This window comes from Ranitomeya imitator, chromosome 7 (genome assembly GCF_032444005.1).
Source record: "Ranitomeya imitator isolate aRanImi1 chromosome 7, aRanImi1.pri, whole genome shotgun sequence".
Lineage (NCBI taxonomy): Eukaryota > Metazoa > Chordata > Amphibia > Anura > Dendrobatidae > Ranitomeya > Ranitomeya imitator.
In genome coordinates, this window is record NC_091288.1 from 74,422,868 (window position 1) to 74,447,180 (window position 24,313).

Genomic DNA, 24,313 nt, shown 5'->3' on the forward strand with positions numbered 1-24,313 from the left:
AGGGGAGAATCCGCCTGAGACCGTAAGAGCACATTCCACCCGGGCGATTGCATCATCCTGGGCTGAACGAGCGGAGGTTCCGTTAGAACAGATATGTAAGGCCGCAACCTGGTCTTCACCTACTACCTTCTATAATCACTATAGATTAGATCTATCTGCCTCATCTGACTTGTCCTTCGGTAGATCAGTCCTTAACACGGTGATCCCTCCCAAATGACTATCTCTGAAAGTCTCTCAAGTGGGTGCTGTCGTGGCGAAGAGAAAACACCGGATTACGTACCGGTAATGCTCTTTTATAGAGCCACGACAGCACCCCTTCACTTCCCACCCTTATAGGTTTTTTATTTATAAGCACGGTTAAGGGTGTTTGGTTCTTATAGTTAGCCATGCTTATAGTTAGCCATCCTTATATCGTTTAAGGATAAGGGTACCCCCGCTGTCCCGCCTGGTCCAGTTAAGAAATCCGGCAAGGCCTCTGGAAAGTCCAGTAGATGCCCCATATGTAGCGTAAAGCTGCCAGACTCGCATGGGAAAACCTTATGTGCAGATTGCACATCCAAGGTTATGAGAGATGAGCAGCCCTCACTGCTATCGGAGATGAGGTCCCTTATACGAGAGGAAGTCCAATCCTCTGTCTAGTATGATGGAAATATCTAGCCCTATTCCTGTCCGCAAGAGGGCCAGGAAGGAACGGGACTTTAAAGAACCAGAATTTTCCTCTGAAGATAGGTCTGACTCTGAAGACTTTGTCTCTGAAGAGGAAGGGGAGCTTCCTTCGGGAAGCCAGGACCACCAGAGGAAGTACCTCTTCCAGGCTGAGGATACGAATGATCTGGTGCAAGCGGTGCGGAGCACAATGCAAATAGAAGAAACTGCTAAACCGCAATCCAGGCAGGACCTGATGTTTGGGGGACTTATGTCGCGTCGGCAGACAGTCTTCCCAGTTAGCGAGCATATCAAAGCCATGGTACTCGAAGAGTGGAAGGAGGCAGAACGGCGGCTGGTATTGTCCAAGGACTTTAAGGCTCGTCTGCCGTTTGACTCAGAGGAAGTAAAACTTTGGGACGAGATCCCCAAAGTGGACGTTCCTGTGGCAAAGGTTGCCAAAAAGACTGCTATTCCTTTCGAGGACTCATCAAACTTATGCGATCCCATGGATCGGAAAGCCGACGTACTGTTAAAAAGGACCTGGGAATCCTCTGCGGCGCTAATTAAGACCAACATTGCAGCTACCTCAGTAGCACGGTCTATGTACCTTTGGTTGGGTCAATTAGAAGAGCATCTCTCTAATAAGACCCCGAGATCCTAAAATCTCTCCCTATAATGAGATCTGCCACGGCTTTTCTGTCCGACATGACGGCTGAATCCGTCAGATTTTCGGCCAGAAATAGTTCATTATCTAATGCGGCTAGGAGGGCGGTCTGGTTAAGATCTTGGTCTGGAGATAATGCCTCTAAAGGCCCCTTCACATGAAGCGACGCTGCAGCGATACCGACAACGATCCGGATCGCTGCAGCGTCGCTGTTTGGTCGCTGGAGAGCTGTCACACAGACAGCTCTCCAGCGACCAACGATGCCGGTAACCAGGGTAAACATCGGGTAACTAAGCGCAGGGCCGCGCTTAGTAACCCGATGTTTACCCTGGATACCATGCTAAAAGTAAAAAAAAACAAACACTAGATACTTACCTACCGCTGTCTGTCCTCCAGCGCTGCGCTCTGCTTCTCTGCTCTCCTCCTGTACTGTCTGTGAGCCGGAAAGCAGAGCGGTGACGTCACCGCTCTGCTTTCCGGCTCACAGCCAGTACAGGAGGAGTGCAGAGCGCAGCGCTGGAGGACAGACAGCGTTAGGTAAGTATCTAGTGTTTGTTTTTTTTTACTTTTAGCATGGTAACCAGGGTAAACATCGGGTTACTAAGCGCGGCCCTGCGCTTAGTTACCCGATGTTTACCCTGGTTACCAGTGAAGACATCGCTGGATCGGTGTCACACACGCCGATCCAGCGATGTCTCCAGGGAGTCCAGCGACGAAATAAAGTTCTGGACTTTATTCAGCGACCAACGATCTCCCAGCAGGGGCCTGATCGTTGGTCGCTGTCACACAGAACGATTTCATTAACGATATCGTTGCTACGTCACAAATAGCAACGATATCGTTAACAATATCGTTATGTGTGAAGGTACCTTAAGACCAAGCTATGCTCAATCCCCTTTTCAGGTACAAGGGTATTCGGTCCATCTCTAGATACTATTCTAGAGTCAGCCTCTGACAAGAAAAAAGGGTTTCCGGAGGACAAGCCTAAGAGGTCGCAGTCCTTTCGGAGAGGGTTCTCCTTCAGGAGACAGTCAGACTTCAGAGGCGGTAGATCTAACAGGGGATTCAACAGGGGTTCACGTACCCAGGGTAATAGGAACAGAAATGTTTTCTTCAGTCCCTCCTCGAAATCTAAGTCTCAATGACGCCACCCTTATAGGGGGGAGGCTTCGTCACTTTTCAGACAGCTGGGCTCAAATCACCAAGAATCAGTGGGTTCTTCGGACTGTGGCAGAGGGCTACAGGATCGAGCTTTATTCCCCTCCACCAGACAGATACATTGTTCCTATGATGGTTCCTCCGGACTCGCCCATGATGATAGACTTAATGGGGATGCTTTCCTCTCAAGTCATAATTCCAGTACCACCATTAGAAGTAGGCCAGGGTCACTACTCTTCCCTATTTTCAATAACTAAACCCTCCGGCGACTCTCGCACAATAGTGAACCTGAAACCCCTGAATCATTGGGTCAGGTACAAGAGGTTCCGTATGGAGTCAGTTCGTTCGGCAATCCTCCTCATAGATCAGACGATGTAATGTGCACTTTCGACCTGAAAAGTGCCTATTATCAGGTTCCCATTCACCCTCTTTCTCAGAGGCTTCTGAGGTTTGCGGTAGTTCTGCCATCTGGGACCTGTCACTTCCAGTTTCAGAGCCTTCCGTTCGGCCTTGCATCGGCTCCTCGGATTTTTACAAAGTTGGTGTCGGAGATTGTTGCTTTCCTAAGGAACCAAGGAATCAGAATAATTCCTTATCTCGACGACTTCCTCCTGGTGGCAAGTACTCCGGAGATTCTAATAGATCACAGGAACCGAACCTTATCTGTGATGGAACAGTTAGGTTGGGTCATAAATTGGCAGAAATCCGACTTAACTCCGGAACACAAGAAGATCTTCCTGGGAGTATGTTTGGATTCAGTAAACAGAATATCGCTTCTACCAGAGTCCAAGCTGGAGGCAATACGGATCCAGGTCAGACTCTTACTAGAACACAGAGTCTCAGTAAAGATGGCCATAAGAATGCTAGGCCTAATGACGGCATGCATACCATGTGTAAGATGGGCACAGTTCCATTCAAGACCTCTGCAGAGATTAATCCTCTCCAAATGGGACCGGCGTCAGTCTTCTCTGGACAATATTTTAAAGCTGACGTATCGGGTACGAAGGTCTCTCCTTTGGTGGACAAACCCAGAGAAGTTAAGGAATGGGGTGCTATGGTCCACCGATCCCTATGTGGTAATCACAACAGACGCCAGCACCTGGGGCTGGGGTGCTCATTTAAAAGGCAGGATTCTACAGGGCAGATGGCCTTCAGACGTCGTTCACAGTTCCTCCAACTTCAAAGAACTGTATGCCGTTTGGGAGGCCTTGAAAAGGAACCATCAGATTCCGGAGAATCGACATGTCAGGATTCTATCCGACAATGTGACTATGGTTTCCTTTCTGAAGCATCAAGGAGGTCCAAGGCACTATCGACTTCAGGAACTGGCAGGGAGAATATTTCGCTGGGCAGAAAGATCGGTCCTTTCCATCTCTGCGGTTCACCTAGAAGGCTCCCAGAACGTCATTGCAGACTTCCTGAGCAGGAGAAGAGTGTTTGCAACAGAGTGGGAACTCAACCAGGATATCTTCCGGGATTTGTGTCTTCGCTGGGGAACTCCCAGTATAGACCTTTTTGCAAACAGGAGAAATTCGAAGGTCTCAAAATTCTTCTCTCTGAACCCGCGGGATCTTCCGGAAGGGATAGACGGTCTGAGCCAGGATTGGACAGAACCTCTCTCTTATGCCTTCCCTCCTCTGGCATTAATCCCTGCCGTTCTCAAGGAGATCAAGGAAGACCGGGCTCGAGTTATTCTGGTTGTGCCATACTGGCCGAAAAGAAGTTGGTTCTCCCGTCTGGTAGACTTAGCAGTCGAGAACCCAGTAGAGCTGCCTCTCAGGACAGATGTAATCCACCAGGGTCCTGTGTATCACCCAAATCCAGAGAAGCTCCATCTCTCGGCCTGGATCCTGAAGGGATGATCTTGAAGGCCAGTGGGCTATCAAGTCAAGTAATTGCCACAATCAAGGCCAGTAGGAAGCCTGTCACATCGGCAATTTATTTGAAGATCTGGAGACGATTCTGTCTGGAGGGTGGCAGGTCCGAGATTGCGGCAGGCACTCCCGACTTACCTAGAATTCTAGATTTCCTGCAGGCTGGGTTTGACAAAGGTCTCAAACCAAGCACCCTGAAAGTGCAGATCTCCGCTCTTAGCTCCTTTTTTGACTATCCCCTAGCATCTCACCCTTGGATAGTCAGGTTTATCAGAGCCACCCAGAGGTTACGCCCCGCCATTAGGCAACTGTCGCCTTCCTGGGACCTTAATTTGGTCCTCAGATTTCTCTGTAAAGATACTTACGCCTCAGCTGATAATATGCCCATTTCGGTTCTAACACGAAAGACAGCGTTCTTAGTAGCTATTACCACAGCTAAGAGAGTGGGGGAGATTCAGGCTCTGAGTACTAGGGATCCGTACCTTCAGATTAGAGATGAAAGTTTAATCCTCAAACTTGATCCCTCGTTTATTCCAAAAGTAGCAACTCTTAAAAATAGGAACCAGGAAATCATGTTACCATCCTTCTGCAATAATCCGGCTAATGCTAAGGAGAGAGCTTTGCATTCTCTAGATGTCAGACAGGCTGTCCTTGACTATCTGGCGGCCACCAACTCTTGGCGTATTGATCCAAATTTGTTTATTTTGTTTGGTGGGAGAAATAAGGGAAAAAAGGCTTCTAAGGCCTCTATTGCTCGTTGGATCACTTCGGTGATCTCTGAGGCCTACCGATCAGAGGGGATTCCTCCTCCGGGGGGTCTTCATGCACACTCTACTCGAGGGATAGCTACATCTTGGGCAGAGAGGGCTGGTGCCTCTCTAGATCAGATCTGTAGGGCGGCAACATGGGCCAGTGCTAATACCTTTTGTAAACATTATAAACTCGATGTTTTGTCTGGTTATCATACTGCTTTCGGGAGAAAGGTTCTCCAAGCGGTAATCCCACCCTGAGGAGGTGCTTTGGTACTCTCCAGAGTGCTGTCAGGATGACGTCCTGGAAAATAGGTATTAAGCTTACCTTTAATTATGTTTCCAGGAGTCCATCCTGACAGCACGGGCAGTTCCCCCCCCCCCCCCCCTGGTAATATGGATTGGCATAATATAATATAACTCTGGCAGAGTTGTAGTGTGTTCATGGCATATGATGTAATATGTGTCTGATTTTTAATGTATTATGTTCAATTGACCATTAAAATGTCTTTTCTGCATTTCCTTGAGGCGGTTCTTGTTACAACACTGAGGTTTGGGGGTGGGACCGGACCTTTTAAACTCTCGTGTGTTTCCTGTCCCAGCAAGGGAGGAAGGACGTCCTCCAGAGTGCTGTCAGGATGGACTCCTGGAAACATAATTAACGTTAAGCTTAATACCTATTTTTGTTAATTTCCCTTTTATTGGCCGTCCAGGGCCCCGGACTGGGTCACTGCCACTGTGACACATCCCTTTAAGACCCGGCCCAGTACAGAGTACCCCACGGTCCTAGCGGGCGCTCCATAATCACTTGTGGAGGGGAACTGTCCCGCTGTCCTTACCCTGACGCACAACTGTGACTTTTATGAGATGCAGTAATACAAGCAGAAATTTACTCGTTATTTACCTAGTCAAATACCACATAATCTCTTACGTTATGTTACTTGGTTTTATTGTCCAGTCATCCACGTGTATTTAAGACTCAGCAATGTGGAAAGTCAAATACAATTTTTTTTTTTTTTTTTTTTTTTGGTGCGGTGTTGTCACACAACTTGAAGTATTTTCTATTACCAGCAAAGTGAATGCAATTCTTGAAGTCTCATGCACACGGTTCTTATTTTTTTCCCTTGCAGACTTAAATCTGTAGCATGTCGATTCAGTGTTACTAATGAGTGGGGAAAATGTGCAACAAAAGCACATGTAAAAAATATGGCAAACACAGATATTTTGTTTGACGTTTTTCCTGCCAACACATCAGGTTTGGCAGCAGAACTTTCTTCTGCAATTTTTGCACATGTGCACATACCCCTAGGGTCCCTCCTGGCATCTGTAATATGAGTGTTATTCCCGCAGCTCTGGGTCTCGCCTGGGGTGCATAATCTGCATAGACAAGTCCGTGACATGCACTGAAGACCTAAGTATTACCCGAAAAGCCTGCTATGTAAATGTACTGGCCAGTGCTTGTTCTCCGTCCATTATCATAGGCTTTATGTGCTATAGATATGAGCTAAAATAACAAAAATTAATCAGTTCAAGTCTAGCAAATCTAGATCTGTTTTTTATTTATTTTTTCTTAAAGGGAACCTGTCACCCTTAATGCAAACTCTGCTTTGGGAAAATGGCCGCCGCGATCTCCATCTGCGCACGCGCGGCATCCCGCGGCCATTTTCCTGAAGCCCCGTGCAGCAGAGCACTCCATCTGCGCACGCGCGGCCTCAGGAAGATGGCCGCCCCCACCGATGACAAGGGTAATAGCGCAGATCGCGCGCTTTTTCTTCACCTGCGTGCAGTGGATTCGGCACTTGGACATGCGCACACCACTACGCCACCAACGGAAAGCTGGGGAAGAAACAGCGATGTCACCACGCCCACATGACCTGACCAGCCTGATTGACAGGCGAAAACGGCGACTTTGGTAATGTATTTCGCAGCATAGGTGGGGAATCAGGGTACACTACATACACTATTGTAACGCACAGCGCAGGCCCTATTTAACAGTATTTTTATCTCAATCTGAAAAAACGGGGTGACAGGTTCCCTTTAAACTCCCATCCTCTTAATTTAGTGCACATCTTGGTTAAATGTTAATTTTGCTCTGTGCTTCCAGGGTAAAATCTGCAGCATAAATTGATTTGCTGTTTATTTTCTGTATCGCAGGCCAGTTTTCAAACTTGTTCTTTATGACTGTTTTTTTTGGTAATTTTAATAATTTGATATGCTGCAGATTTAACTTATTTTGCTTTAGAAATATATTGCTTTAGCAGCCTTCAGCTTGATCTCGTGCCATGGCGACTTAATCGATGAACACTCTGTAAGAAAATCGATCTTGTGTAAGCCTAGATAGGTCCGCAAGGGTCTTCTCTGCTGTTATCTTGATAGTGTCAGGCCATCAAGTTGCTGATCTTCCTCTTCACCTTGTTCCTTCTATTCTTCCGACCATGATGTGAGGTAGGCAAGTCGTAACTTGGTGATTCTTGCTTCGAGTGACATGTCTGGCTTGATTTGTTGCAATATTGATTTGTTTGTTCTTCTTGCCTCCATGGTATTGATAACATCCTTCTCCAGCACCACATTTTGAAGGTGTCCATTCTTCTGTTTTGTTTATTGTCCAGGTTTCACATCCGTATGTTACTACGAAAAAGACCAAACTATGTACGTGCCGAGTCTTTGTCACCAGTGAAATCTTTCTCTGTTTTTAGAAGTAATAAAATATATAAAAAAAAAAATAAAAACGATCTCTTAATGATTAGAAATCATGAGTAATCCTGCTGGTTGCTGACCCAGTGCTTCTGTTTCTAATGAATTTACTTCTGTTTTATGAGTAATTGTTTCCTCATAAGCGGTGTTCTTTTCGTCTTTTTTTTTTTTTTTTTCTTTCACACATGTGCCAGTCCTATAGAGTGGACCTGCACGTAATCATGAAATGGCACTGATGGTCCTGTCCTCCTACGTAAATGTGCATTTCTTGATCTAATCTCCTCTGTGCAATGTGACGTCTCGTTCTCCGCACCGTTGCAATGATCTGATCTATGAATAATCTGCAGTGATCACGTAGTGGACTCCTATAGTTAAGGTCTGTAACAAATTTGCCGACTCAGATCCCCATATTCCCTGTCTCACCTTTACGCTGTGACTTGTATCAATCATGGAGCCGACTCTGAGGCTGTTCTATAATGCCGTCATCTGCCTCAAACAGCAGCTATCAGAGCTCGCTCCAACCAATATTGTTACACTCCTTAATTGCAAGGTCATTCATTGCCAGCGGCATTTAAAGTGCACCATCCTGGTAGAGTGTGTTCAGTCGATTGCAGGATGTCGGTGGGGTGCCGAGGCTTGCAGAAAGCCCTGTTGTTGCCATCTTGTGAAGCCCAGCCACAGGTGTTCATAGGAGACTGATTAATAGTATATACTGCAATATCTATTAATATCAGCCCACCACAGTCTGCCTAGCCTTTGCTGGTTAGACTTTATAGGGGACCCTACGTTAAATTTTTTTTTTCTGGGGTCCCCCTAAAGGCCAAGCAAACAACTGTGAGCTGATATTAAATAGCCTGGGAGCCTTTATGGCTATTGGCTCTTTCCCAGAATATTAACATCAGTCCTCAGCTGTTGGCTTTCCCTCTGCTGGTTATGAAAATTACGCGTGAGCCAATGCAACTTTTTTTTTTTCTCTTTCGTTTTTTTGTAAAAATTAACAGTTGCTGTTTGGTTACAGCCTATGTAGGTTCATTCTGTTAACACTCCTACATAGGCTGGTGACTGTGTGTGTTTAACTCTTTAATTATCAGTTTAGTAATGAGGCTGACACATCTTCATTACTCCCATTACCCTGATGCTACTGTATCAGAATGAAAAAGGGGTTGAACTAAGAAATTGTCACAAAAAAAAATATTTTTAAGCTCAAAAAAGCATTAATTGCTGTATGAAAACACATGCAAAACATGCGGTTTTGCTGTCAAGATGCAAAAATTTCTGCAAGCAAATACACAATTAGCGCACATACCGTTAATTGTACCAACCCGGAGAATGCTCTTTACTGAACACTAAGCTCCGTATAAACAAACATTGACCCACCCCCACCCCAAAAATAAAATAAATAAAACTGCAAAATTGCGGTGTTTTGTTTTTTATGTAACTTTTGATTCCCGTTCGTACATCACATAGTAAAGTGTAGCAGTGGCCTCAGCCTTGCACTTTGCCCTCAGCTTTGCTGGGATCTGTAGTTTTGTTACAGGCCAATCCAAGAGATGGCATTTGTGGCTCATGCACATGGTGGTATAATATCCTCTGGTGGCAGGATTGCTGGTCTGTGAATAGGTCGTTGGATTTCTCTGCAATTGACACATTGATGTTTTTTTTCCCTTTTAGTGTTTGTGGTGCAACACAGACAGCAAGTGTGTGGATTATCCTGTTAGACACATCCTGCCTTCCTCGTCGCTGTGTACACTAAAGGATGCCCGCTGGGGGATATGCTGGGGTGAGTAAATATTTGACGTTTGTGTCAATTGTCCCATACACCAACTCAGGTGACTTTCTAGGTTGCATACTAAAGGTATGTTTTCATTTAAAGCAGGCAATTCCAGGAAATCTGACTTTTTTTTTCCTGGCATTTACAGTGCTATAGCTTTCTATTTAACTTTACTTGGGGCTGTGCTGTACTTGCATACATCAGTTGTACAGGTGATTTATAAGAAACTTTAATATACGGTACTTTGTCATAGAATTGTTCCTTCTTTCTCCACTTATAAGCCACTTAATCACCTCTACCTCCTGAACTTCTCATTCACTGTGGGGGGGGACAGCTCAATTCAGTTTTGCTCTTACAAGACGGATTGCCAGCTCAGTGAGGTGTCAGATTACATGTTTTTTATATTATGTGGGGAGGAGGAGTGATGGTAGTGAGAAAACATAGATTGTGCTGAGCTTTCTAACAAGTATCTTCTCGCCTCTGAGCTGGATTCACATCTACACGGCTCAGAACTGTTGTACAATGTCCTCCATATATCTGCTTCTGTCTGCACTTTCAAAGGAAAGAGCAAGAATCCATATGTGTTCTGTGTCTGAGATCTCATAAGAAATGGCGCCTGCAGAGGAGGAAACTGATGAGAAATGTAGGAAACACATCATATAATGGAGAGAAATGGTTATTCGTCAAGCACTCACGAAAAAATTCTGTCTGAATGGAGGTCAAGCACGCACACCTTCGCTCTATCCATTCTCTATGGGTCTGCCAGAGTTAGTGTGGGTTGGTGGGGGTCCCAGCGGTCACACCCACAATAACTTATCCTCTAGCTTTTTGATGGGGAATAACTTAATAACCCCTTTATCACCTTGAGTTCTTTGTTTGTTTTCTGCTCCCATTCTCCCCAGAGCCATTCTCCTCCCCCGTCAATAGGGCCATGTCAGGGCTTGTTTTTTTTGTTTTGTTTTTTGCAGGATGAGTTGTACTTTTTAATGGCCTTATTGGTTTTACAATATAGTGTATTGGATAACAGGAGTAAAAAATTCTAAGTGCGAAGAAATTGCAAAAAAAAAAAGTGAAATTCTACAATTGTTTTTGTTTTTACCATGTTCACTAAATGATAAAACTGAGATGCCATTATGATTCTCCAGGTATGAGTTTATGGCTCTATTTTAAGTGGTGAAAAAAAATCCAAAGTTTGTAAAAAGAGGAGAAAAAAGGCATTTTTTTTTTATGATCTTGGGCTGGGTGAGAGCTTATTTTTTTTGCTTACAGAGCTGATGTTTTTATTGATAACCTTTTGGTATAGATATATTTTGATCGCCCTTTATAACATTTTCATGCAAAAAAACGGAATTCTGGCGTTTATTTTTTATTTTTCCTTGTTACGCTGTTTACCTATCTGATTCCTTTTATATATTGATCGGGCTTTTCTGAACTCAGGGATACCAAATATGTGTATTTTTTTATTTTTTCAATTTGTTTTATTTTGATTGGGGCCAAAAGGGGGTGATTTTAAACTTTTATACCTTTTCACTACCTTGAATAGTCTCCATGGGAGACTAGAAGCTGTGATCATCCGATCGCTTATTCTATACATAGCAGGGCTTCAGCTCTGCTGCTATATGCAGCTAAAATGATCATCTGCTATGGGTGCCAACTACAGGGGTCTCCTGCAGACCCCGGGTTGTCATGTCACCCCACATCGTTGACCGACGGTCATGTGACATGGGCAGGGTTTATGACGCGTGTTGGGAAAGTTGCAGGCTTACTGCTGGAGCCCTCGTCAAAGGGAGGGAGGCGATCTTAAACATACCTATACATCCAAGGTTGTAAAGGGGTTAAAGGGAGTCGATCAATACCTAATATGAGTGAAATATAATGCAGAGGCAGAGAGCCTGATTCCAGCGGTGTATCAAATACTGGGCTGCTTCTTGTAGTTTTTATAAAAATCATCAGCCAGAGATTATCACTAAAGGACTAGTAAACGTGCTACCAAGTAGTCAAACCCCGCCCCATTCACTGATTAGCAGCTTTCTGCCTATGCACAGTGTTCACAAAAAGCTGTGTGTGGTGTGAGCTGGGTTATACAGAGCTCAGCAGTCAGATGATAATAATAATCTTTATTTTTATATAGCGCTAACATATTCCGCAGCGCTTTACTGTCTGCACTCTGCACACATTATCGTTACTGTCCCCAATGGGGCTCACAATCTAGATTCCCTATCAGTATGTCTTTGGATTGTGGGGGGAACCTACGCAAACACGGGGAGAACATACAATCTCTTTGCAGATTTTGTCCTTGTTGGGATTTGAACCCAGGACTCCAGCGCTGCAGTGCTAACCACTGAGCCACCGTGCTGCCCAGGTGGGATAAAAGCTTACGGCTGGTGAGTTTGCAGCTGAAGTTATGGTTTTGCCTGTTATACCAGCACAATCTTCTTGGTATCTGGATCCTGTCGCCTTGGGGGCTGCACAAATCTCGTTCTGAGCGCTGAGGAATGCTCATGTGCTCTCATGTGATTGCTGTAAGTAGCTCAGGGCCTGGATTTGCAGCCACTGACTCATTTTAATTTTTATCTCTTCCATTTCATAGAATATTTTTTTTATTTTTCTAATTATGAAGTCATGGTGGCTTTTACAATATAGTCCTCATACCTCTTCATATTACGTTACAGGGGTTTGTGGATGAGCGAGATGATCTGTGGGGACGGTAGTACAAGATTGCACCCTGACTGCTTCTATCTCCAGACCCTTTTGATCACCCCTTGTTGTTTGTGTATAGCGCTCACTTCTGTACTAATAGCAGTATGTATTATTTCAGTTAACTTTGAAGCTTTGATTATCACCCTCTCTGTGATCGGAGGAGCCATCATCTTGTCCCTGATCCTCTGCTGCTGCTGCTGTTGCAGGAAAAAGAAGAACAGAAAGTAAGTGTGATCCGGTATCAGATGGGTGGCACAATGGGGATGTTTGGTAATTTCCCAGGTTCTTTAAATTTTTGCGAATTCTTTACTGTGTAGAGTAATTTTACACAATCAGAAGTTATACATTGACATTGTCTACAGAAGGTGTACATGCCTCCCTCCTGTTCTTCTGACCACTGTATTGTTTAATAGGAGTAGACATGCCATCAGACTATATCTCCATTTCAGGTTTTGTTTTTTGTTTTTTTTACTCCCTACCTTTTAGCTCAAGTCTAGAGACTGAAAAATCCGTGAGAGAGAAGGAGGAGAGACGAGTCCGCCAGGAGGAAAGGTAAGAGAAGTAAAATGGTTGTGGGGAGAACACTGGGCACGTGCAGAAATCTCTTCTGGCGTGACTAGCCTTGTGCGCATGTACTCGAATAAGGTGTTAGCTGAGCATGCTCGGGTGCTAACAGTGTATGTTGTGGCATGCTTGAATACTATGTTCATGTTCCCGCGGCTTTGTCTCATGGCCATTCGACAGCTGCTACACATGCAGGGACTGCCTGTTTTAGTTGATCCCCCGCATGTTGAACAGCTGTGTGATATGCAACCGACGCGACTTGAGCCTAGTATTTGAGCATACTGAAGACCTGAACATGCTCCGATAATGCCTTATCTGAGGACGCTCGCTCAACACTAGCCATGACCTAAACATTCAGGTCCCGATTATCGCCCACCTTCTGCTCTTGCACGTTTAGGATTGCATCTCAGTGGCACAGATTGTTATTTTTAATAGACATATGCAATAGAGCCATACTAGTTGTGATGCTATAGGTGCCCTCAATATGCTAAAAATCTCCAGTTCTGTAGTAAGGCTTTAGCTAAGTAAGATAACATTAGAAAAATAACGAATTGGGCTCCCTATTTGGGTGTAGGTATCACCACTTTATATCTTTTACTGTTGGCGTTTTTTAAAGGGAACTTTAAACAGGGTTTCCCCCATTATAAAGTAGGACCAGCACTGGTAAGTCCTGGATGACAACGTTCTAGTATACTTGTCCTCAACCAGCTCGGCAAGGCACAAAAAAATAGCTATTATACTTAGATGGTCCTGTCTGATGGGCGTCTGTCTTAACCCGATACCTCCTCTCTTCTTGTGATCGCCGTCCTCCTCTGCTTCATGTGGATGACGCGTCCATAGTGTCCAGCATCGCGCTCCTGCACAGGCTACTGGCAGAGCAAACTACTGGACCAGTATGCTGTATATCAGAGCTTACAGATGCTGGCTGTACTTTGTATAAGGCTACTTTCACACTAGCGTCGGAAACTCCCCGTCGCAATGCGTCGGGCAGAGATTCCGACGCTAGCGTTTGACGCACTGCACAACGGGTGCAGCGGATGCATTTCTCCGGCGCATCCGCTGCCCCATTGTGAGGTGGGGGCGGAGTTTTTTCTCCCGGCGTTTTTTGCTCCCGGCGGTCCGCCACAACACAGCGCAACCGTCGCACGACGGTTGCGACGTGTGGCAAAGCGTCGCAATGCGTCGCTAATGTTAATCTGTGGGGCAAAAACGCATCCTGCAAACTAGTTTGCAGGATGCGTTTTTTGCCATAAACGACGCATTGCGACGTCTGGCAAAAAACGCCAGTGTGAAAGTAGCCTAAGGAAAACTTGGTGACAAGTTCCTTTTAGAGGGGTTGTCCACTACTAGGACAACCCCTTCTTTCAGTAAATGTTTGGCCCCGATTTAAAATGAGAAAAGCCTATACTCCCTGTGTAAGGATTGAACATGAAGAGTAAGTCTGGGCTGCAGCTGATCTGACATACTCGTGTTCACTCCGTGCTAATGTGGGGACTGTGACGCCAGCGCTGAATGGGTGCCGGGCACCACATGTCGTCCACTGCACGACAACCACAGACCGCAAGTGCCGACACCGCTGGAATGGCGCCGGCACAGGAGGGGAGTATAGGTTTTTTATTTTACTGGGGCCAAGCATTTAGTTCATGAAGTGGTTGTCCTAAGTACACTACGGTTCCAAAGTTTAGGGTCACCCACACAATTTTGTGTTTTCCATGAAAATTCATACTTTTATTAATCACATGAGCTACCAAATGAATCAAAAAATCTTTTTTCCCACCCTTGTCAATGTCTGGACTAGATTTTAATTTGAAATAATAATTTTCTCCTTCTAACTTTGCTTTCGTCAAAGAATGCTCCCTTTGCAGCAATTACAGCATTGCAGACTTTTGGCATTCTAGCAGTTAATTTGTTTGAGGTAATCTGAAGAAATTTCGCCCCACGCTTCCAGAAGCCCCTCCACAAGTTTGTTTGGCTTGATGGGCACATTTTGCGTACCATACGGTCAAGCTGCTCCCACAACAGCTCAATGGGGTTGAGATCTGGTGACCTCGCTGGTCACTCCATTACAGATGGAATACCAGCTGCCTGCTTCTTCCCTAAATAGTTCTTACATAATTTGGAGGTGTTCTTTGGGTCATTGTCCTGTTGTAGGATGAAATTGGCTCCAATCAAGCGCTGTCCACAGGGTATGGCATAGCATTGCAAAATGGAGTGATAGCCTTCTTTATTCAACATCCCTTTTACCTTGTACAAATCTCCCACTTTACCAGCACCAAAGCAACCTCAGAACATCACATTACCTCCACCATGCTTGACAGGTGGCATCAGACATTCTTCCAGCATCTTTTCAGTTGTTCTGCATCTCACAAATGTTCTTCTGTGTGATCCAAACACCTCAAACGTTGATTTGTCTGTCCATAACACTTTTTTCCAATCTTCCTCTGTCCAATGTCTGTGTTCTTTTGCCCATATTAATCTTTTGTTTTTATTAGCCAGTCTCAGATATGGCTTTTTCTTTGCCACTCTGCCCTGAAGGCCAGCATCCTGGAGTCGCCTCTTCACTGTAGACGTTGACACTGGCGTTTTGCGTGTACTATTTAATGAAGCTGCCAGTTGAGGACCTGTAAGGCGTCGATTTCTCAAACTACAGATTCTAATGTACTTGTCTTGTTGCTCAGTTGTGCAGCGGGGCCTCCCACTTCCCTTTCTACTCTGGTTAGAGCCTGTTTGTGCTCTCCTCTGAAGGGAGTAGTACACACCGTTGTAGGAATTCTTCAGTTTCTTGGCAATTTCTCGCATGGAACAGCCCTCATTTCTAAGAACAAGAATAGACTGACGAGTTTCGTATGAAAGTTCTTTTTTTCTGGCCATTTTTATAGTTTAATGGAACCAACAAATGTAATGCTCCAGATTCTTAACTAGCTCAAAGGAAGGTCGGGTTTATAGGTTCTGTAATCAGCCAAACTGTATTCAGCTGTGCTAACATACTTGCACAAGGGTTTTCAAGGGTATTCTAACCATCCGTTAGCCTTCTTACACAGTTAGCAAACACAAAGTACCATAAGAACACTGGAGTGATGGTTGTTGGAAATGGACCTCTATATACCTATGAAGATATTGCATTACAAACCAGACGTTTACAGCTAGAATAGTCATTTATCACATTAACAATGTATAGAGTGTATTTCTGAATCATTTAGTGTTGGCTTCATTGGAAAAAACTGCTGTTCTTTCAAAAATAAGGTCATTTCTAAGTGACCCTAAACTTTGGAACGGTAGTGTATGTATTTAAAGAACAGGCACTGCCACTCATGATGGCAAGTAATAATGTGATTTTATTTTTTTAGTAGAAAGGATGCGAGTGCCTTGCTGATTTGTTTCTTCATAGTCATGGCTTCCTTCTGTATGTAATGGAATATTAGAGAGTTGGCTTGTTCTTTCTTAGATGACCTTTCTGGGACTCCTAATATTGATTAACTAATTTTAAGATGCATCATCGATATCAGACCAATAGGGGTCTGACTCCTGGCACCTTCGTGATCAGTTGATTAAAGCGACAGTGGCACAGCTCCATGTTGTGACTGAAGAAAATTAATTTGGCTCATCCATGTCTCGTGGTGATAGTATGGACCTCAGTTCACACATCGGCCGTGGGTCTCGCGAACTCGACAGCCTCCAATATGACTGAGCAATGTGTGATTTCAGTTACTGTACAGAAGCTATAAAACTTTGCCAGGTTCACCTATACATATACATACCTCCCAACTTTTGAAGCTGGGAAAGAGGGACAAAGTTAGCGGCGCGCGTCGCTGCAAATTTTAGGCCACGCCTCTGACCACACCCATTCACTAGTCACACCCATATCCACGTCTCAACCACACCCATTTAGCACTGCTGATCACACTGTTCATAAAGAATAATTATAAACAAAAAAATATGGCCACACAGTTCTCCATACTGTATAATGGCCACACATGATGCTCAATACTGTATAATGGCCACACAGTGCTCCATACTGTATAACGGCCACACATGATGCTCAATACTGTATAATGGCCACACATGATGCTCAATACTGTATAATGGCCACACTTGATGCACACATGATGCTCCATACTGTATAATGGCCGCACATGATGCTCAATACTGTATAACGGCCACACATAATGCTCAATACTGTATAACGGCCACACATAATGCTCCATACTGTATAACGGCCACACATGATGCTACATACTGTATAACGGCCACACATGATGCTCCATACTGTATAATAGCCACACATGATGCTCCATACTGTATAATGGCCACACATGATGCTCCATACTGTATAATGGCCGCACATGATGCTCAATACTGTATAACGACCCCACATGATGCTCAATACTGTATAACGGCCACACATAATGCTCAATACTGTATAACGGCCACACATAATGCTCCATACTGTATAATTGCCGCACATGATGCTCAATACTGTATAATGACCCCAAATGATGCTCAATACTGTATAACGGCCCCACATGATGCTCCATACTGTATAATGGCCACACATGATCCTACATACTGTATAATGGCCACACATGATGCTCCATACTGTATAATGGCCCCACATGATGCTCAATACTGTATAATGGCCACACATGATGCTCCATACTGTATAATGGCCCCACATGATGCTCAATACTGTATAATGGCCACACATGATGCTCCATACTGTATAATGACCCCACATGATGCTCAATACTGTATAATGGCCACACATGATGCTACATACTGTATAACGGCCACACATGATGCTCCATACTGTATAATGGCCCCACATGATGCTCCATACTGTATAATGGCCCCACATGATGCTCAATACTGTATAATGGCCACAAATGATGCTCAATACTGTATAACAGCCGCACATGATGCTCCATACTGTATATTGGCCGCACATGATACTTCGTACCGTATAATGGCCACACATAGCTACTCCTACACACGCGGCTGCGCTCCGTACACTTTGCATACACGGCTCTGCTCCATACACACGGCTCCACTCCATACATCTCAAACACACACGGCTCCGTTCCGTTCACCTCGTACACATTCAGCTCCGCTCCATACACCTCATACACACACGGCTCCGCTCCATACATCTCGTACACACGGCACTACGTACACCTCATACACACACCGCTCCGCTCCATACACATTGCAGAAGCTACTCCGCTCCGTATACCTTGCACACATACGGCTCCGCTGCGTACACCTCATACACATACGGCTCCTCTCCATACATCTCGTACACACACGGCACTACTCCGTACACCTCATACACACACGGCTCCGCTCTATACACATTGCACACGTGGCTCTGCTCTGTACACCTCGTACACACGTGGCTCTGCTCTGTACACCTCGTACACACGTGGCTCCACTCCATACACCTTTCACACTCTGCTCTCATCCGAGCACCTCTTACACGACTCCGCTCCGTACACCTCGTACACACGACTCCGCTCCGTACACCTTTCACATGCTGCTCCGCTCCGTACACCTCGTACACATGGCTCCGTACACCTCTTACACACGACTCCGCTCCGTACACCTTTCACACGCTGCTCCGCTCCGCACACCCCGTACACGCGGCTGCGCTCCGTACACCCCGTACACACGCGGCTCTGCGCTCCGTACACCCCGTACACACGCGGCTCTGCGCTCCGTACACCCCGTACACACGCGGCTCTGCGCTCCGTACACCCCGTACACACGCGGCTCTGCGCTCCGTACACCCCGTACACACGCGGCTCTGCGCTCCGTACACCCCGTACACGCGGCTCTGCGCTCCGTACACCCCGTACACACGCGGCTCTGCGCTCCGTACACCCCGTACACACGCGGCTCTGCGCTCCGTACACCCCGTACACACGCGGCTCTGCGCTCCGTACACCCCGTACACACGCGGCTCTGCGCTCCGTACACCCCGTACACACGCGGCTCTGCGCTCCGTACACCCCGTACACACGCGGCTCTGCGCTCCGTACACCCCGTACACACGCGGCTCTGCGCTCCGTACACCCCGTACACACGCGGCTCTGCGCTCCGTACACCCCGTACACACGCGGCTCTGCGCTCCGTACACCCCGTACACACGCGGCTCTGCGCTCCGTACACCCCGTACACACGCGGCTCTGCGCTCCGTACACCCCGTACACACGCGGCTCTGCGCTCCGTACACCCCGTACACACGCGGCTCTGCGCTCCGTACACCCCGTACACACGCGGCTCTGCGCTCCGTACACCCCGTACACACGCGGCTCTGCGCTCCGTACACCCCGTACACACGCGGCTCTGCGCTCCGTACACCCCGTACACACGCGGCTCTGCGCTCCGTACACCCCGTACACACGCGGCTCTGCGCTCCGTACACCCCGTACACACGCGGCTCTGCGCTCCGTACACCCCGTACACACGCGGCTCTGCGCTCCGTACACCCCGTACACACGCGGCTCTGCGCTCCGTACACCCCGTACACACGCGGCTCTGCGCTCCGTACACCCCGTACACACGCGGCTCTGCGCTCCGTACACCCCGTACACACGCGGCTCTGCGCTCCGTACACCCCGTACACACGCGGCTCTGCGCTCCGTACACCCCGTACACACGCGGCTCTGCGCTCCGTACACCCCGTACACACGCGGCTCTGCGCTCCGTACACCCCGTACACACGCGGCTCTGCGCTCCGTACACCCCGTACACACGCGGCTCTGCGCTCCGTACACCCCGTACACACGCGGCTCTGCGCTCCGTACACCCCGTACACACGCGGCTCTGCGCTCCGTACACCCCGTACACACGCGGCTCTGCGCTCCGTACACCCCGTACACACGCGGCTCTGCGCTCCGTACACCCCGTACACACGCGGCTCTGCGCTCCGTACACCCCGTACACACGCGGCTCTGCGCTCCGTACACCCCGTACACACGCGGCTCTGCGCTCCGTACACCCCGTACACACGCGGCTCTGCGCTCCGTACACCCCGTACACACGCGGCTCTGCGCTCCGTACACCCCGTACACACGCGGCTCTGCGCTCCGTACACCCCGTACACACGCGGCTCTGCGCTCCGTACACCCCGTACACACGCGGCTCTGCGCTCCGTACACCCCGTACACACGCGGCTCTGCGCTCCGTACACCCCGTACACACGCGGCTCTGCGCTCCGTACACCCCGTACACACGCGGCTCTGCGCTCCGTACACCCCGTACACACGCGGCTCTGCGCTCCGTACACCCCGTACACACGCGGCTCTGCGCTCCGTACACCCCGTACACACGCGGCTCTGCGCTCCGTACACCCCGTACACACGCGGCTCTGCGCTCCGTACACCCCGTACACACGCGGCTCTGCGCTCCGTACACCCCGTACACACGCGGCTCTGCGCTCCGTACACCCCGTACACACGCGGCTCTGCGCTCCGTACACCCCGTACACACGCGGCTCTGCGCTCCGTACACCCCGTACACACGCGGCTCTGCGCTCCGTACACCCCGTACACACGCGGCTCTGCGCTCCGTACACCCCGTACACACGCGGCTCTGCGCTCCGTACACCCCGTACACACGCGGCTCTGCGCTCCGTACACCCCGTACACACGCGGCTCTGCGCTCCGTACACCCCGTACACACGCGGCTCTGCGCTCCGTACACCCCGTACACACGCGGCTCTGCGCTCCGTACACCCCGTACACACGCGGCTCTGCGCTCCGTACACCCCGTACACACGCGGCTCTGCGCTCCGTACACCCCGTACACACGCGGCTCTGCGCTCCGTACACCCCGTACACACGCGGCTCTGCGCTCCGTACACCCCGTACACACGCGGCTCTGCGCTCCGTACACCCCGTACACACGCGGCTCTGCGCTCCGTACACCCCGTACACACGCGGCTCTGCGCTCCGTACACCCCGTACACACGCGGCTCTGCGCTCCGTACACCCCGTACACACGCGGCTCTGCGCTCCGTACACCCCGTACACACGCGGCTCTGCGCTCCGTACACCCCGTACACACGCGGCTCTGCGCTCCGTACACCCCGTACACACGCGGCTCTGCGCTCCGTACACCCCGTACACACGCGGCTCTGCGCTCCGTACACCCCGTACACACGCGGCTCTGCGCTCCGTACACCCCGTACACACGCGGCTCTGCGCTCCGTACACCCCGTACACACGCGGCTCTGCGCTCCGTACACCCCGTACACACGCGGCTCTGCGCTCCGTACACCCCGTACACACGCGGCTCTGCGCTCCGTACACCCCGTACACACGCGGCTCTGCGCTCCGTACACCCCGTACACACGCGGCTCTGCGCTCCGTACACCCCGTACACACGCGGCTCTGCGCTCCGTACACCCCGTACACACGCGGCTCTGCGCTCCGTACACCCCGTACACACGCGGCTCTGCGCTCCGTACACCCCGTACACACGCGGCTCTGCGCTCCGTACACCCCGTACACACGCGGCTCTGCGCTCCGTACACCCCGTACACACGCGGCTCTGCGCTCCGTACACCCCGTACACACGCGGCTCTGCGCTCCGTACACCCCGTACACACGCGGCTCTGCGCTCCGTACACCCCGTACACACGCGGCTCTGCGCTCCGTACACCCCGTACACACGCGGCTCTGCGCTCCGTACACCCCGTACACACGCGGCTCTGCGCTCCGTACACCCCGTACACACGCGGCTCTGCGCTCCGTACACCCCGTACACACGCGGCTCTGCGCTCCGTACACCCCGTACACACGCGGCTCTGCGCTCCGTACACCCCGTACACACGCGGCTCTGCGCTCCGTACACCCCGTACACACGCGGCTCTGCGCTCCGTACACCCCGTACACACGCGGCTCTGCGCTCCGTACACCCCGTACACACGCGGCTCTGCGCTCCGTACACCCCGTACACACGCGGCTCTGCGCTCCGTACACCCCGTACACACGCGGCTCTGCGCTCCGTACACCCCGTACACACGCGGCTCTGCGCTCCGTACACCCCGTACACACGCGGCTCTGCGCTCCGTACACCCCGTACACACGCGGCTCTGCGCTCCGTACACCCCGTACACACGCGGCTCTGCGCTCCGTACACCCCGTACACACGCGGCTCTGCGCTCCGTACACCCCGTACACACGCGGCTCTGCGCTCCGTACACCCCGTACACACGCGGCTCTGCGCTCCGTACACCCCGTACACACGCGGCTCTGCGCTCCGTACACCCCGTACACACGCGGCTCTGCGCTCCGTACACCCCGTACACACGCGGCTCTGCGCTCCGTACACCCCGTACACACGCGGCTCTGCGCTCCGTACACCCCGTACACACGCGGCTCTGCGCTCCGTACACCCCGTACACACGCGGCTCTGCGCTCCGTACACCCCGTACACACGCGGCTCTGCGCTCCGTACACCCCGTACACACGCGGCTCTGCGCTCCGTACACCCCGTACACACGCGGCTCTGCGCTCCGTACACCCCGTACACACGCGGCTCTGCGCTCCGTACACCCCGTACACACGCGGCTCTGCGCTCCGTACACCCCGTACACACGCGGCTCTGCGCTCCGTACACCCCGTACACACGCGGCTCTGCGCTCCGTACACCCCGTACACACGCGGCTCTGCGCTCCGTACACCCCGTACACACGCGGCTCTGCGCTCCGTACACCCCGTACACACGCGGCTCTGCGCTCCGTACACCCCGTACACACGCGGCTCTGCGCTCCGTACACCCCGTACACACGCGGCTCTGCGCTCCGTACACCCCGTACACACGCGGCTCTGCGCTCCGTACACCCCGTACACACGCGGCTCTGCGCTCCGTACACCCCGTACACACGCGGCTCTGCGCTCCGTACACCCCGTACACACGCGGCTCTGCGCTCCGTACACCCCGTACACACGCGGCTCTGCGCTCCGTACACCCCGTACACACGCGGCTCTGCGCTCCGTACACCCCGTACACACGCGGCTCTGCGCTCCGTACACCCCGTACACACGCGGCTCTGCGCTCCGTACACCCCGTACACACGCGGCTCTGCGCTCCGTACACCCCGTACACACGCGGCTCTGCGCTCCGTACACCCCGTACACACGCGGCTCTGCGCTCCGTACACCCCGTACACACGCGGCTCTGCGCTCCGTACACCCCGTACACACGCGGCTCTGCGCTCCGTACACCCCGTACACACGCGGCTCTGCGCTCCGTACACCCCGTACACACGCGGCTCTGCGCTCCGTACACCCCGTACACACGCGGCTCTGCGCTCCGTACACCCCGTACACACGCGGCTCTGCGCTCCGTACACCCCGTACACACGCGGCTCTGCGCTCCGTACACCCCGTACACACGCGGCTCTGCGCTCCGTACACCCCGTACACACGCGGCTCTGCGCTCCGTACACCCCGTACACACGCGGCTCTGCGCTCCGTACACCCCGTACACACGCGGCTCTGCGCTCCGTACACCCCGTACACACGCGGCTCTGCGCTCCGTACACCCCGTACACACGCGGCTCTGCGCTCCGTACACCCCGTACACACGCGGCTCTGCGCTCCGTACACCCCGTACACACGCGGCTCTGCGCTCCGTACACCCCGTACACACGCGGCTCTGCGCTCCGTACACCCCGTACACACGCGGCTCTGCGCTCCGTACACCCCGTACACACGCGGCTCTGCGCTCCGTACACCCCGTACACACGCGGCTCTGCGCTCCGTACACCCCGTACACACGCGGCTCTGCGCTCCGTACACCCCGTACACACGCGGCTCTGCGCTCCGTACACCCCGTACACACGCGGCTCTGCGCTCCGTACACCCCGTACACACGCGGCTCTGCGCTCCGTACACCCCGTACACACGCGGCTCTGCGCTCCGTACACCCCGTACACACGCGGCTCTGCGCTCCGTACACCCCGTACACACGCGGCTCTGCGCTCCGTACACCCCGTACACACGCGGCTCTGCGCTCCGTACACCCCGTACACACGCGGCTCTGCGCTCCGTACACCCCGTACACACGCGGCTCTGCGCTCCGTACACCCCGTACACACGCGGCTCTGCGCTCCGTACACCCCGTACACACGCGGCTCTGCGCTCCGTACACCCCGTACACACGCGGCTCTGCGCTCCGTACACCCCGTACACACGCGGCTCTGCGCTCCGTACACCCCGTACACACGCGGCTCTGCGCTCCGTACACCCCGTACACACGCGGCTCTGCGCTCCGTACACCCCGTACACACGCGGCTCTGCGCTCCGTACACCCCGTACACACGCGGCTCTGCGCTCCGTACACCCCGTACACACGCGGCTCTGCGCTCCGTACACCCCGTACACACGCGGCTCTGCGCTCCGTACACCCCGTACACACGCGGCTCTGCGCTCCGTACACCCCGTACACACGCGGCTCTGCGCTCCGTACACCCCGTACACACGCG

At 50.7% G+C, this 24,313-nt stretch overlaps 1 protein-coding gene across 1 annotated transcript in view; it reads left to right on the forward strand.

Moving 5' to 3' along the window:
* The window catches only part of PTTG1IP (PTTG1 interacting protein), a 53,246-nt gene that overhangs the window by 17,196 nt on the left and 11,737 nt on the right, over positions 1–24,313 (forward strand). Inside the window, exons 3-5 of the mRNA XM_069733521.1 lie at positions 9,459–9,567; positions 12,377–12,482; positions 12,745–12,810. Of these exons, the coding sequence (XP_069589622.1) occupies positions 9,459–9,567; positions 12,377–12,482; positions 12,745–12,810 (281 nt within the window). The remainder of the gene's footprint in view (positions 1–9,458; positions 9,568–12,376; positions 12,483–12,744; positions 12,811–24,313) is intronic.